Source organism: Tympanuchus pallidicinctus, unplaced genomic scaffold, assembly GCF_026119805.1.
Source record: "Tympanuchus pallidicinctus isolate F22 unplaced genomic scaffold, pur_lepc_1.0 scaffold5, whole genome shotgun sequence".
Lineage (NCBI taxonomy): Eukaryota > Metazoa > Chordata > Aves > Galliformes > Phasianidae > Tympanuchus > Tympanuchus pallidicinctus.
The window spans coordinates 75191019-75204443 of NW_026294769.1; the positions used below are offsets into that span (position 1 = coordinate 75191019).

The 13425-nt window shown below is 47.7% G+C and overlaps 1 protein-coding gene across 2 annotated transcripts; it reads left to right on the forward strand.

Moving 5' to 3' along the window:
• Positions 1–106: 106 nt before the first annotated feature.
• On the forward strand, positions 107–12901 carry LOC128091612 (ubiquitin carboxyl-terminal hydrolase CYLD-like). 2 transcript variants are annotated; one of them, XM_052704940.1, is made up of 16 exons: positions 107–182; positions 1085–1179; positions 1890–2349; positions 3914–4195; positions 4408–4483; positions 5092–5312; positions 5507–5660; positions 7199–7337; positions 7955–8065; positions 8887–8978; positions 9572–9638; positions 10473–10605; positions 10822–10930; positions 11130–11248; positions 11505–11724; positions 12628–12901. In XM_052704940.1, the coding sequence occupies exons 3-16, from the start codon at positions 1900–1902 to the stop codon at positions 12810–12812; spliced, it is 2358 nt and encodes a 785-aa protein (XP_052560900.1). In that variant the 5' UTR covers positions 107–182; positions 1085–1179; positions 1890–1899; the 3' UTR covers positions 12813–12901. The 2 variants fall into 2 exon arrangements, with proteins under 2 accessions (XP_052560900.1, XP_052560901.1); XM_052704941.1 differs by lacking the exon at positions 1085–1179 and having other exon boundaries at positions 117–182.
• The last annotated feature ends 524 nt before the right edge of the window (positions 12902–13425 follow it).

A 13425-nucleotide genomic window follows, 5' to 3' on the forward strand; every position in this document is an offset into this window, starting at 1 on the left:
CAGAAAGAGGCGGGACTAACAGCGCCCCTTCCACCTCATTGGACTCCTCGGTCCCCACTGCCGCTTTCTATTGGCTGGAGGTCCGGAGAGGAGAGGGTGGGGAGGGAGACGACCGGAAGTGCTGCTCTGCCCACTTCCTTCTCCGCTCGGTGGTACCGATGCGGAAGAGAACGGCGGCAGCGGTGAGAACGGGGAGAAAGAGGGGACGCCGGGCCTGGGGGGGAGGCGTTCAGAGGGGACTCCGCCGCAGTGGGGCCTCTCCGGCACTCCCAAATACCTCCCAGTGCTATTTATCCCATTCCTCTTCCTCTCACTTGGAACCCCCGCCCCTCTCTCTCAGTTATCTCCTCATCCCCATTGCCCCCCTCCCACTGTTCCCCATTGTCTCTGTTCCCCATTGTCTCCCCCATCCACATTGGCCCCAACACCCAATTATCTCCCTTTATTGCCATCTTCCCACATTGCTCCCCCATATCCATCGTTACCACAGGACCCTCACCCCCTCCCCCCCCACGAGCCTCGCATTGCCTGAGGATGGCCCTCACCGTGTCCCCATCCCCTCCTTCCATCACAGCACTTAATATCCAACTGCTATGGGGCAGACCCCAAGTGGGACCCCCCCCTGCCTCACCTCTAGGATGGCTTTTCCCCGTGGAGGTTCTGGGGTTGCTTGCTGAGACCCCACACCCTCTCATTTCCTACTGCTTCCTATGCTGGTGGGGCATGGAGTGAAATGCAGACCTGCAGAACTGAGTTTCAGACCAAATGACCTGAATGCACCTTTATTTCTGGTTACCCTGGGAGTGTACTGCAAATATGGTGTGCTTTAAAGAGGTTAGGGAAGTGCTTTCATCCAGTTTACCTGACCTGACAGCACTGAGTACAAAGTGAAGTTTGTTGTCCTCGCAGAAAAAAAAAAAAAAAAAAAAAGGAGAAAATCTGAGATAAAAGAAGACGTAGCAGGGAATTTTGGTACACAAAACAACACGAAGTTGGAACAACATGAAGTCAGGAGTTGGATCATTGTGGGTCACTCGGGGTATTCTGTGATTCTGTGTGAATAATGTATATCTTCTACACACAGGGATGTATGTAGAGATAAAAAAAAGTACACTGGTATCGTCTTCCTGATGCCACCAGTTCCTGGAAAGAAGCACATTTCTTCTATTCTGTTTATTGGTAAGCTGCAGGTTGGGTTGACCTGTCCACTTGCAGGATGTAGACATCTCAGTGTTCACTTCTTTTTTGTGTCGTAACAAAAAAATCTGTGTCCTGTCTCTGAATGGTACCAATGAGGGAAGGGAGGTGGGTAAACTGTGTGAAAAGCACCGAGTTTGAATTTTTAAAAACGTGCAGAGTTGTACTTTTATATTTCAGATACTCATTTTTTTTACAAGTACGCATGTTTTTAAAGTGGAGATCTTAGTGCTTTAACATTGTAATGAGGTAGTTGCAGCGTGTGTTGAATATTTATCTGCTTTATCACTGAAGAACTCTATTTACAGCCTAGAACACTCCTTTGGAGAATTTTACAAACAATTTAGCCTTCACCCTGCTCGTGCAAATAAGCTGCAAAAGAAAGCAGGAGGCAAAGCTTAATGAGACAGAACCGGTTGTGCAGTGTTGTACAGAACAGGATGTGCAAGGTGCTGCTCTTGCTGGGAGTGTATCACAGAGGAACAGAGCCAGACTTTCCATTTTGGTTAGGCTGCAAGAAATCTAACGTGGGACAAAAGCAGAAGGCAGGCTTTGGGATCTCTGTTTGTGGATAGTCAAAACCCAACTAGATGGGGCTTGCATACAAAGCTGTGGTCAGGACCTCCGAAAACCTCTGAAATGTTCTGAGATAACTTGTGTTAGTCACCCCTCTCTCATTTCTCACCACCCAGGGGAACGACGATGAGCCTCCTGCCTTCAGTAGGGGACGAGAACTGCTATTACATCCTGACAGAAGACTGTGCCTATGGCAGCAAGTACTTCCAAGCTGGGAACATGTGCTACTGCACCGAGAGGAGCTACCTGCGCAACTTTGCCGACGTGCCCCCAACTCGTTTCTTGAGAGTCATCATGCTGGATGACAGCTCCACTGTCACCGTCAACGTGGAAATCCTGCAGCCTGTGCGTGAGGAAATGGCCGCCTTCCTCCTGAGCATCAGCAGCCACAATGAGCGCTTGAACTGCTTCCTGGAGAGGCTGAACCTTGAGGCTGCTCTGCAAGCCGTGCCGGGCCAGAGAGTGATGGTGGAGGTCGACCGGCAACATTTCCCCGGCGTCATCCGCTACATTGGGAGCATTCAGAAAAGTACTTTGAATGCGTTGACCCCATTCTTCTTTGGAGTGGAGTTGCAGGTAACTGGATAATTGCAGTGTGCCCAGGTGGCCAAGAAGGCCAATGGCATCCTGGCTTGCATCAGAAACAGTGTTGCAAGCAGGAGCAGAGAGGTGATTGTTCCCCTATATTCAGCACTCGTGAGGCCGCACCTTGAGTACTGTGTCCAGTTTTGGGCCCCTCACTGCGAGAAAGATGTTGAGGCCCTGGAACGTGTTCAAAGGAGGGCAACAAAGCTGGTGAGGGGTCTGGAACACAGGGCTGATGAGGAGAGGCTGAAAGAGCTGGGAATGTTCAGCCTGGAGAAGAGGAGCTCAGGGGAGACCTCATTGCTCTCTATAACTTCCTGAAGGGAGGTTGTAGTGAGTTGGGGGTCGGCCTCTTCTCTCGTGTCATTAGTGATACGAGGAGGGGAATGGTTTCAAGCTACGGCAGGGGAGATTCAGGCTGGACATGAGGAAGTATTACTGTTCAGAAAGGGTGGTCAGGCACTGGAATGGACTGCCAAGGGAGGTGGTGGAGTCACCGACCCTGGGGGTGTTCAAGGAAAGGCTGGATGTTGTGTTGAGGGACATGGTTTAGTAGGAGCTATTGGGAACAGGTGAACGGTTGGACTGGGTGATCTTTTAGGTCTTTTCCAACCTTGGTGATTCTACAATTCTATGATTCATAGAATTGTAGAATGGCCTGAGTTGAAAAGGACCACAATGACTGTGTGGTCTGGTTCATGCCCTGCCCAGCTCCTCCTGGCTCCAAGCACAATGTCTGCACCAGGAGCCTTGAAGGATGGCATTGAACATGGGGGCACTCTGGATGCCAGTTGGCTGTTACCAGGTACAATGTACGGGAGCAGGCAATTGGCTCAGGGGAGCCCGTGCTTGTAGTAGAGCATCTTTGCTCTTGGAGTGGGTCCAGAGGAGGGCCACTAAGATGATCAGAGGGCAGGAACACCTATCCTATGAGGAAAGGTAGGGGGTACTGGGATTGTTTAGCTTGGAGAAGGGAAAGCTATGGGGAGACCACATTGTGGCCTTCCAGTAATTTGAAGGGAGCATATAAACAGGAGGGGGAATGGCTGTTTATGAGGGTGGGTGGTGATAGGACAAGGGGAATGGTTTCAAACTGAGACAGGGGAGGTTTATGTTAGATATTAGGAGGAAGTTTTTCACACAGAGGGTGGTGAAGCAATGGAATAGGTTGCACAAGCAGGTTGTGGATGCCCCATCCCTGGAGGCATTCAAGGCCAGGCTGGATTTGGCTCTGGGCAGCCTGATCTAGTGGTTGGTTGGAAAAGTCCTCTAAGATCATGAAGTTTGACCATCAGTCCATCCCCACCATGCCCACTGAGAATCACTGACCATAAGGTCAAGCCCAACAACCATCAGGCCATCACCAGCACTCATAGAATCATTAAGTTTGGAAAAGACCACTAAGATCATCAAGTCCAACTGCTGACCCATTCCCCGCCATGCCTGCTAGCCATATTCCTCCGTGCTACATTTCTTGAACACCTGACAGCAAAGCAAGTTGCTTGTTTTCCCCTTATGCTTGTCAATGTGACATCACTTTCTGCCCTGTTTTCAGGATGAGGGTGAAAACAGAGGGCGCAGCGATGGATCCTATCTTGGCATTGAGTATTTCAAGTGTAAGCCCAATTGCGGGATCTTCCTGCCCTTCAGCAGAATCCAGTTCATTTCCACGCTGGATAATGACCACGGGAAGCAGAAGCCAAAGGTGGATGCAGAGGAAGTGGTTCCTGTGAAAGTGGGAGATGCCGTGAGCTTCTACGTGGACGATGTCCGCAGAAAAGGAATAGCAATGGCAGTTTACAGGGAGGGAACCCAATGGTTCGTTAAAGTTTGCCCGGTAAGAGCAGCCTCGCTCTCTTTTCCTGTTGGTTTCTTTTTCATTTGATTGTTTATAATACTAAGGCTTTAAAGAGGAGTGAAAGCATCATCCAAAAGAGATATAAGGTTGCATGCAGACTCTTTGGGCCTGTTTGGAAAAATTGGTTCATATTCCAGGAATGCCTTGTGTCTGATTGACCATTTAGCTGATGTATTCTTCTTTCCTTTCAGGAAGAAGAAGGTACAACTGACATTTTCAGAGAGATTCCTATGGACTCTGTTGTGAAGGAAGACTTACATTCCCAAAGTAGGTTATTAACAGATGTGTCTGTCCTGAGCACGTTCTTGTGGATTTAACATTTATTTCTTCAGGTCTAACAAAAGCTTCAGCCTAACTGAGAGATTAAATCAAAGAGCTGAAAAGGTCCGTGGAAATGTCTCGAGTTCTGAACAGCATGCTTTGCATTAGGCAAAGAGAGCTGCGTTCTCCCATTTATCAGGAAGAAACATCTGATCACAGCACAGAAATGCTTCCTAGGATGGAGAGCACCACTGACTGAAGAGTCTTTAATTTAGCTGTAGAAGGTGGAGCACAGCCTCATCCTGATGTCAGATTAACTCAAGAGGGCCCAGATGCCAATGGCAATGGTGTGAGTCATTGGGCAAGGCAACAAACTGGTGAGCTCTCTGTTGCCATATAGAGATACTGTTCAGATATCCCATGGCCAGACTGGGACAGCTGTCATTAGACTCTTTGTTGAGTTGATTCATCTCACTAAAGGCATAAAAATAACCTGAAGCCAACCTGCTGTATATATGATCTATAATTTCAGAACAGACCTGGCAAAAGGAAGACGACGGTGACATGTAGAGGTGTCTGTCATTAGGTGACTTTCTGTCTCTCCTACCCATTAGGTTTATTTCCACCGTTTGAGTCTGACATGGGAGTGGAACACTCAAAACAAGTGAAACAACAGATAGGTGAGAGCGGAGATGAGTGTGAAGGCGTGAACCCGTCCCTGGAGGTGAACTCCATGGTCCAGATCACCTTGGACAAAGGGAACCAAGTGTCAGGAATCATCCGCTGGCTGGGGTACTTGCCCCACACCAAGCACAAAATGGCAGGAGTTGAACTGGTAAGAACAGAATAATTGTGAATCCTGCAAGCAGAGTCAACACAGGTTTAAAACATAACCAGAGTAAATAAAAACATCAGAACAGCACCAGATTTGCACATAGCTCTTAAGATATTAAATAGCCATGTGATGGATTGCACTTGATTCATAGGAAACCTGCTCCCGTGTCATTCCTCAATGCTTTTTATCCTTAGGATGAAGATAAAGGAGTCACTGCTGGCGAATGGCTGGGTAAATACTATTTCCACTGTGCTCCCAAGCGTGGCATCTTTGTGAAGCTGCAGTCCTGCCAGCCCGACGTTCGCTTCCAGTGCTCACGCAACTGCGACCTGAGCCTCATAGAATATAGTAAGCTCTTTGGGTTGAGGGGAGACCCCTCGTGTGCAGTGTCTTTAATTGGTGGTTTCATTGATTGTCTTTGAGCGTTCCAAGAGATGTCCATTTTCAGGATAGTGAGGTGGTCTTTGTAGGGAATATCCTGCAAATGTGAGAGATGGTAAGTAATTGAACACAAGGAGAACGTAGACTAGAGTTGTGTGGGTGTTGAATCTAAGGCAAGGCGTTGCTAGTGGCACTGAAAATGAGGCCTTTGTGGCATGGGTGCATTGGAGAAGCCAGCAGAAAATGTGAAGAGGCAACAGCAAAGCCTAGAGCAACAGTTCTTGCATGGCATTGTGACTGCTGCAAGCAGGCTGGGATTTTTCTGCCTGTGGCTTTCAAGGCAGAAGAAAAGGTCTTGTATTACATTTGATGGTCCTATGGGTCCCTTCCAACTTGGGATATTCTTTGATTACTGAGAACTGAATGTGACAAGTAAATACACTACCATATCTTATGGATGTTATGGCTCTGGAGAGTTGCAGTTGGTAACTGTGGCCACGATGTCAGGTAATCAAGGTGTTGTACCTGGAGAAAGGAAGAGTAATTAATGTAAAGCTTGATGTGGTAAGGCATTCACAGGACAGCAAAGGGAAGAATAGGTAATTATTTTCATTTTAATAGAAAGAACTATCTCCAAGAGAAGAGAAGACAATAAGTTATCCATTTAGAAAACATAAATGAGTTCACTGTAAAAGAAAAAAGGAAGTTCTCATGGAAACTGCCCAAAAATTGGAAGTAGGGACAATGAAGTGTCTTAAGGGCCTGCTGAAAAAGTGGGATTGGATTACAAGGGAAGAATGCTGGAGAAACCAAGAAAGACCATGTTGAGAAAGCTACTTTGGAAGATGAAGTTAGTAAGAGGATGTAGGGCTGAGGACATAAATCCTTCTTATTCATGGCAAGGGCAGACAGATGAATCCAGGCTGTAATGCATCTGAGCTTCTACATGCTCCCTGAGGCTGGGCGTTCATGGCTTGCACTGAATGTCTTTCATAGGTTCATAGAGTCATTCAGACTGAAGACCACACAGATCATCAGGTCATTAGGAATGGAGAAGACCACTAAGACCATCAAGTCCAACTATGGACCCATCATCACCATGCCCACTAAACCACATCCCTCAGTGACATGGGGAAATTCCACAGGGAGATCCCAAGCTTGCCTGGAACCCAACACCAGCTTCTCTGTGGCTCTTTTTGTCTTTGTTATACTTGGCATAGTGATGGTGGAGGCAGCAGAATCATTGAATCATAGAGTACCCCTTTTTGGAAGGGTCCTGTAAGGGTAACTGAGGATTGCTAGGGCGTAGCAATAGCAATTCCTCTGGTGAGGAAGGTTGGGTTTTGTCTCCGTTTCCAGTAGGTGAATTAGTAAAGGGAGAAACCTCCATACCAGCATGGTTCAGTCCCAGCAGGAGCAGAGCAGAGCTCTGAGGCACTGGGGAAGGACCTCACCTAGATGAGGTGGGAAGCGAAAGGGAACTGCTTCTGTTGCTTCTCTTGCAGGAAAGCAGGAAGATGTTCCCCACATTCCACTCAGTTTTCCTCCTCTAAGGAATGAAGAAGCGGTGCACATCCTACGAGGAAGGATGAAGGGGATCCAGGGCCACTGCAATTCCTGCTACATGGATGCAGCACTCTTTAGGTGAGTGCCTGCTTGTGCAGTGCCATACTGTTAAATGATTACTTCTTAACTGGGCAGTGCCCTGCAGTGCAGGCTTCCAAGGTGGCTGGAAATTGACCTGGCGCAGAGCAGAATGTAACTGTGTGGAGGTGCAACCTCAGTGTTTGCAGCCTTTTGGTCTCCTTCCTGTAATCCATGAGGTTCTCAGACACTCAGGTGCCCCTATGAGTACCACTCTGTGTGTCTGTCGTGCAGGGTGATGAGATATCATAGTTCTCTGGACTGGACCACGCTGACTGCCACTGGAGACAGTGGCTGGAAACATTGCAAAGAAAGCACCCAGGAGATCCCAGCTTCACTCTGCAGCACTGTTTGGAGAGGAAAAGACTCAGTGGTGCCCCCATGAGCAGTTTTGGCTGCGAAGTACGAGATTTCATTCTCTCTTAATTGTTTCCTTGCTTACTCCAAGCATCCCTTAAGCCAGATGTGGTTTATCTCACTGTGGAGATGCACTGTCACTCACACTTCTGTCATTGCGTGCATGGATTGTTGAAAATGAAAGCCACTGATTGCCACTAAGCACAACAGTTTGCTTCCAACCGCTTGGCTCAGACTCAGACAGTGCTCTCTCTTCACAGCCTCTTCTCCTGTACATCCGTGCTGGACTCCATGCTCTTCACACCCTTCCCATTGTGTGATAGGAATGTCCAGAACATTCTGCGGGATGAGATCGTGAACCCTCTCCGAAAGTGAGTGCAGTATGTGAGGATGCTGGAAGTTGTCCATCTGTTTGATAACTTCTGCTCTCCAATTCCAGAAGGTGCCTGGGAAGGGGTTACCTGTAGGGTGTCTCCTGCCATCCAGGTCTTCCTCTCTTGCTCCTCTTCCAGTTGTTTTCTTCCCCTGACTGTAAGGCATGCGTGAGGTTTCCTTGCTCAAAATCACAGAATCATTGATCACTGAGGTTGGAAGATACCTTTAAGATCATCCAGACCAACTGCCAACCCATCACCACCTTGACCACTCATCGAATCACTAATACTTTTTTCCAACTATTCAGGTCATCAAGTCCAACCATCAACTCATCACCCATTAAACCATGTCCTTAATCAACCATTTTCTTTAAGGCTGGATATGGGTAGACCATAGCATGGCAGCTAAATTGTCTGGATTTTGTATTAAAGATACTAGTTTTTTTCTCATCCTCCCTTGCTAGGTGTGAGAGAGGCATGGAGAGCTGCTCCTGCCTAAGAATAAGACATTAGCATCCTCCTTGGGGTCAGTGCCCTGGAACTGCCTGCAGAAATACAACCCTAGTGTAGTGTGTGGTGCTGTGGTTTGTATCATAGAATCATCTGAATCAGAAAGGTTGAAGAAGACCTCTAAGACCATCATGTCAAACCATCAGCCCATCCCCAGTATGCCCACTAAACCATGTCCCCAAGTGCCACATCTCCACAGTTCTCAAACACCTCCAAGGACAGTAACTCCACCACCTCCTTGGGCAGCCTGTTGCAATACTTCACCAAATACACTGCAGGGATCATCTGTAGCTGTTTCTTGTTTCCAGGAATGGCTTTGTAATGGCTAGGAGTGTGATGCACCTGAGGGAGCAGCTAACTGAGAAGGGCCAATGCTCAAGCTTTACCAATGCAGAGAAAGGTAATGTGCTCTCTGGAGACTTCTCCAGGCTGCTCCTGTGTGTGCTGACAGCTTAATTGTGTGCTTCTCCCATGCACGTACATTGATTTGCCTGCTGTGCTGCTCGTTTATGTAAAACTGTGCATGCAAGAGTTCTTAAAAGCTGAAAATATCAATGTGCTTTTTAACTGACATTTGTCCTGAAGTCTGATGGAGGGAGAGGAGTTGCTGGATCTCTGCCACCGTCGAGCTGCTGCCAGGAGGGGAGAGGATGAACTGTGTGAAGAAGCATTCCCTTGACCTTTAGTCTTTGAATTAGCCCTGAAATATCTGTCCCTATGAACCTGCCAGAGTCCATTTTGCCACGGTCAACTTCTCTTTGAGTTCTGATAAGTCATTTGGGGTTCCCCAAAGGCTGTTGTTTGGTTAAAGTAAGGCAGAAAATGCTTGTAATTTAAGTCAACCTCTCTGATTGCAGTCATCACATTTCTCTCCTTGTGCAACGAGGGTATTTTACAACAGATTGCCCAGTGTCAGGCATTTGGCTCACATCTATTTTGCAATATGGCAAGTTCCTCCTGTGGTGTGACTTCTGCTTCTCTCTGTCCTTCCAGATCCGGAGGAGTTCCTGAACCTCATAATGCATCAGGTCCTGGGAATAGAGCCACTCTTGAGACTGCAGTAAGTTCCCATTCCCACACAATTTTTTTCATTTCCAATACTCCAATGGATGCAGTGTAGTGGACTTGGTGTAGTGGGCAGTAGTGGTGGTAGGTGGATGGTTGAACTAGGTGATCTAAGTGGTCTTTTCTAACCTTAATGATTCTACAATTCTAGCTGAGCTCAATTTATTTGTCTCACTAGTTATTTACATCTGATCATTTGTTGTCTATTTGTCCCAAGTGACCCATCCAAAACAACTTCTAAGCTCTGCCTGGAGGCTTTTCCTTTGGAAAAATGATGAAGAAAGTCATGTCATCCTTAGGGAGAGCTTTGAGAAACACAGAGTTCATCCTCGGTGCTTTTGGATGCTTTGGGATGTGTCCAGGCTCTCAATCTGGCTCAGATCCTACAGTTCTCAAACAGGGACTCTGTGGATGCAGTCCCAGTTTTTTCAGGACTCTACAAAGAGGATGAGAGGCTGAAGGAAGCCAAAAATAACGATGCTGTTTGGGAGCATAGAAGGGAATTGTTGGGTTTCTGTGCTCTTTTGTGGAGACGTCAGTCAACCCCGAGGCTGTGGAGTGCTCAGAGAGGTGGAGCACAAAGGAGACTCTGTGTTGCTGCCCCCCTGCAGAGGGTCATCTGGAGGAAATCCGTTCTAAATAGATCTAAAAAAGGAGTTTTCTGATTGTGGTTCATTAAAAAAAAAAAAAAATTAAAAAAATTGAAATATCTTTAATATGGAAGAGGGGAAACTGAGTTATGCTCATTGGGAGCAGGACGTCGTGCTATGTTGGATAATGAGATTCACAATGGCACGAGGTAAGCATTTCCCGTGACCACTCCTTGCAGGTCAGGAGCCCAGAAGGAACAGGACTGCTACTGCTACCAAATATTTATGGACAAACAGGAGGACCTAGTGGTTCCTGATGTGCAGCAGTTGGTGGAACACTCCTTCCTGTCTTCAGATCTGAAGCTAGTGGAGGTGAGCCCAGCTTCATTCCATCTACGTTGTAGTCTTCCAGCAAACCTACAGTGAGTCTGGTGCATCTTACAAAGCAAAGCAGGAGAATACTTGGCCTCAACCTAAAAGATATTTTGGGAAATCTGAGTGTGACCTGAGATGGGATGTGATTCACAGTAGCAATACGGAGAGAAAAGTCTCTGGAATTTGCTGGATTGTTTGCCTTTGTTTTCCCAGATCCCATCTTGCTTCATTATTCAAATGCCACGATTTGGGAAGGAATATAAAATGTTCAGCAAGATCATCCCTTCCTTAGAGCTGGATATCACCGATCTGCTGCTGGACAGTAAGTTATTGGGTGATGGTGAAACTTAACAGCTGAGACTGGGAACAACCAGGTGTCAAAGGGATAACACTCTGAGTTGTGGGCGGGAGCTAAGGTGGGATCATGGTGGGATTCCTCTGCCCTGAATGCTTAGTTTTGACAGGACAAATGGGATTCCAGGTAAGACAAAGAGAAGGCATCACCACTTCTGCCTCTGCAGGTCCCAGAGAGTGCTGTGTGTGCAGTGACGTTGCCACCTGGGAGTGTTCAAAGTGTTTCAAAGACAAAATATTCTCACCTACGGGTCTGAAGCAGTTCTGCAGCACCTGCTCCAAACAGGTATTAAGTTCCTTTGGGTGCTCATGAGATCTGCCAGCAGAATGAACACCCAAACCTGCACAGACCAACTGCTGGACCCTCTAAACTTCTTGCTGTCAGCCTGCAATGCACTGCTGTTCCTTGAGGAGGACCCAACTGCATGCGAAGCAGTTGAGTGCAGAATAAACTGAAGGTCTGACTTCTGCACGCTCCTCTTTTCAGCAGGCCAGCTTCAGTTCTGCCCTCTCAGCAGTGCCACCCCATTGCCTTTCCTTAGGTTCACTCCCACTACCGACGCAAAACACACAAACCAACCAGGCTGCACGTCCCAGAAGAATTTCGTCGCCGCAGCTCCCGGGGCAGCCAGGAGGTTCCTCGTGAGAAGATGGAGCTCTTTGCAGTGCTATGCATTGAGACCAGCCATTACGTCTCCTTTGTGAAATATGGCCCTGAGAACGAGCACTGGATGTTCTTTGACAGCATGGCTGACAGGCACGGTGAGGTCATGGTTAAATGGGTGTATGGTGGTGGGTTGGGGGTTGGACTTGATGATCTTGGAGGTCTTTTCCAACCTTAATAATTCTTTGAATGGGCATGATGGGAATGGGTCAGGGTTGGACTTGATGATTTTGGAGGTCTTTTCTAACTATGAATCACAAGTGACAGGCTTGGTGCTTCGATAGGAGCCAGGAGTTCGTATGGTGGGTGTCTGTAGCACACATCATGTGGGCACTGCTCAGTCTGCGTCAAGTTGGATGGTTTTGGAAGATTCTGTACTATGCTTGAAGGGAGTACGAAGCTTTTGGGATGAATGACTGTTGTTGGGGGAGTTAACAGCTTCATTTCTTCTAAAGTCACCTGCATGCCTTAGGATTCTTATTCTATGGATCCAAGTTGAAGGAGGGAAGATTGAGGTTGGATGTTAGGGGGAAGTTCTTCACAAGGAGAGTAGTTAGGCCCTGGAACGGGCTGCCCAGGGAGGTTGTGGATGCCCCGTCCTTGGACGTGTTCAAGGCCAGGTTGGACGGGGTCCTGGGCAACCTGATCTGAATGTGTGTTTGGTGGCCCTGCTGGGCAGGGGGGTTGGAACTACATGATCCTTGAGGTCCCTTCCAACCTGGGTGATTCTGTGATTCTGTGGTTCTGTGATTCTACTTCTAGCAGAACCAATTCCAGAGCAGTGTAGGCCCAGCCCACGGAGATATGAATTGCTCCTAGTGGTCTTGTCCTCTGGCTCTGTTCAGACCAGGGACTTCTTAAGTGGGCTGTGAGGACAATAGGACAGATCTGTCCTGCCCAATGGCGGTGCTGACCTCCAGATCTTTCAGCTAAGTCACTGTAGGTACTCATGCCTTGGGACATGCTTTGGACTTGAACTTTTCTCCTTCCTTCTGGATTAGGTGGTGAGAATGGCTTCAACATCCCCACTGTAACACTGTGCCCTGAAGTTGCCAAATACCTGGACTTGCCACTGGCCATGCTGGCCCTGGAGCAGCCCCGAGACATGGACGGAGTGGCCAAACGCCTCTTCTGTGATGCCTACATGTACATGTACCAGAGCAAGAAGATGGCACTGTACAAGTGATGCTGCCTTGTGTTGGTACTTCAGAGCAGTAATGCGAGCTTGGACTCGTCAGTACTGAAAGCATCTAAATCTAGTGCACTGAACGCACACCTCTGCCTCTTTTTACCTCTTGCAGTGTCCGTATTGAGCTGTATGAGCCTCTCTGGTTTTGTAAATCCAGTGCCAGGTTTCATGCAGCAATAGTTTGTACTGCCTGCAGAGCAGTACAAACAAAGCAGAGAGAATTCTTTACATTCAAATTCATTATTTCCAACTTTCCCTTAACCCGCCTTCCTCCCTATATGGTACTCTGCAACTCTGCTCTACCTCAGAGTCCTGTCCAACATCCTTTCCTTCTTCCAACACTGAGGACCAGCATCTCTTAATGGAAACGTGAACCCTTCATGTTTGCAAAGGGCACTGGAAGATCACAGCTCTGCCCCATGTAGCACTTCCCCATATGGACTTGAAGAGTGAGAAAAGCACTGTGTAGTTGAGATGTCTCAGGAAAATAGTTTTTCTTGGGGTCTGGGATCTGATCCCACACTTAAAGCCGAGCCTCTGATTTGTCTTCACTTCCCTTATCCAGAACTAATACCTCTGGCACTTTCACCCACCATCAAACTGAGGTTCA

Excerpts from the sequence above, each read along its gene's own strand:
- LOC128091612 (XM_052704940.1), top strand. The coding sequence starts at position 1,900 with ATGAGCCTCCTGCCTTCAGTAGGGGACGAGAACTGCTATTACATCCTG. Across the intron at positions 5,313-5,506 it reads AAATGGCAGGAGTTGAACTG|GATGAAGATAAAGGAGTCAC; the intron begins GTAAGAACAGAA and ends TTTTATCCTTAG. Across the intron at positions 7,338-7,954 it reads ATGGATGCAGCACTCTTTAG|CCTCTTCTCCTGTACATCCG; the intron begins GTGAGTGCCTGC and ends CTCTCTTCACAG.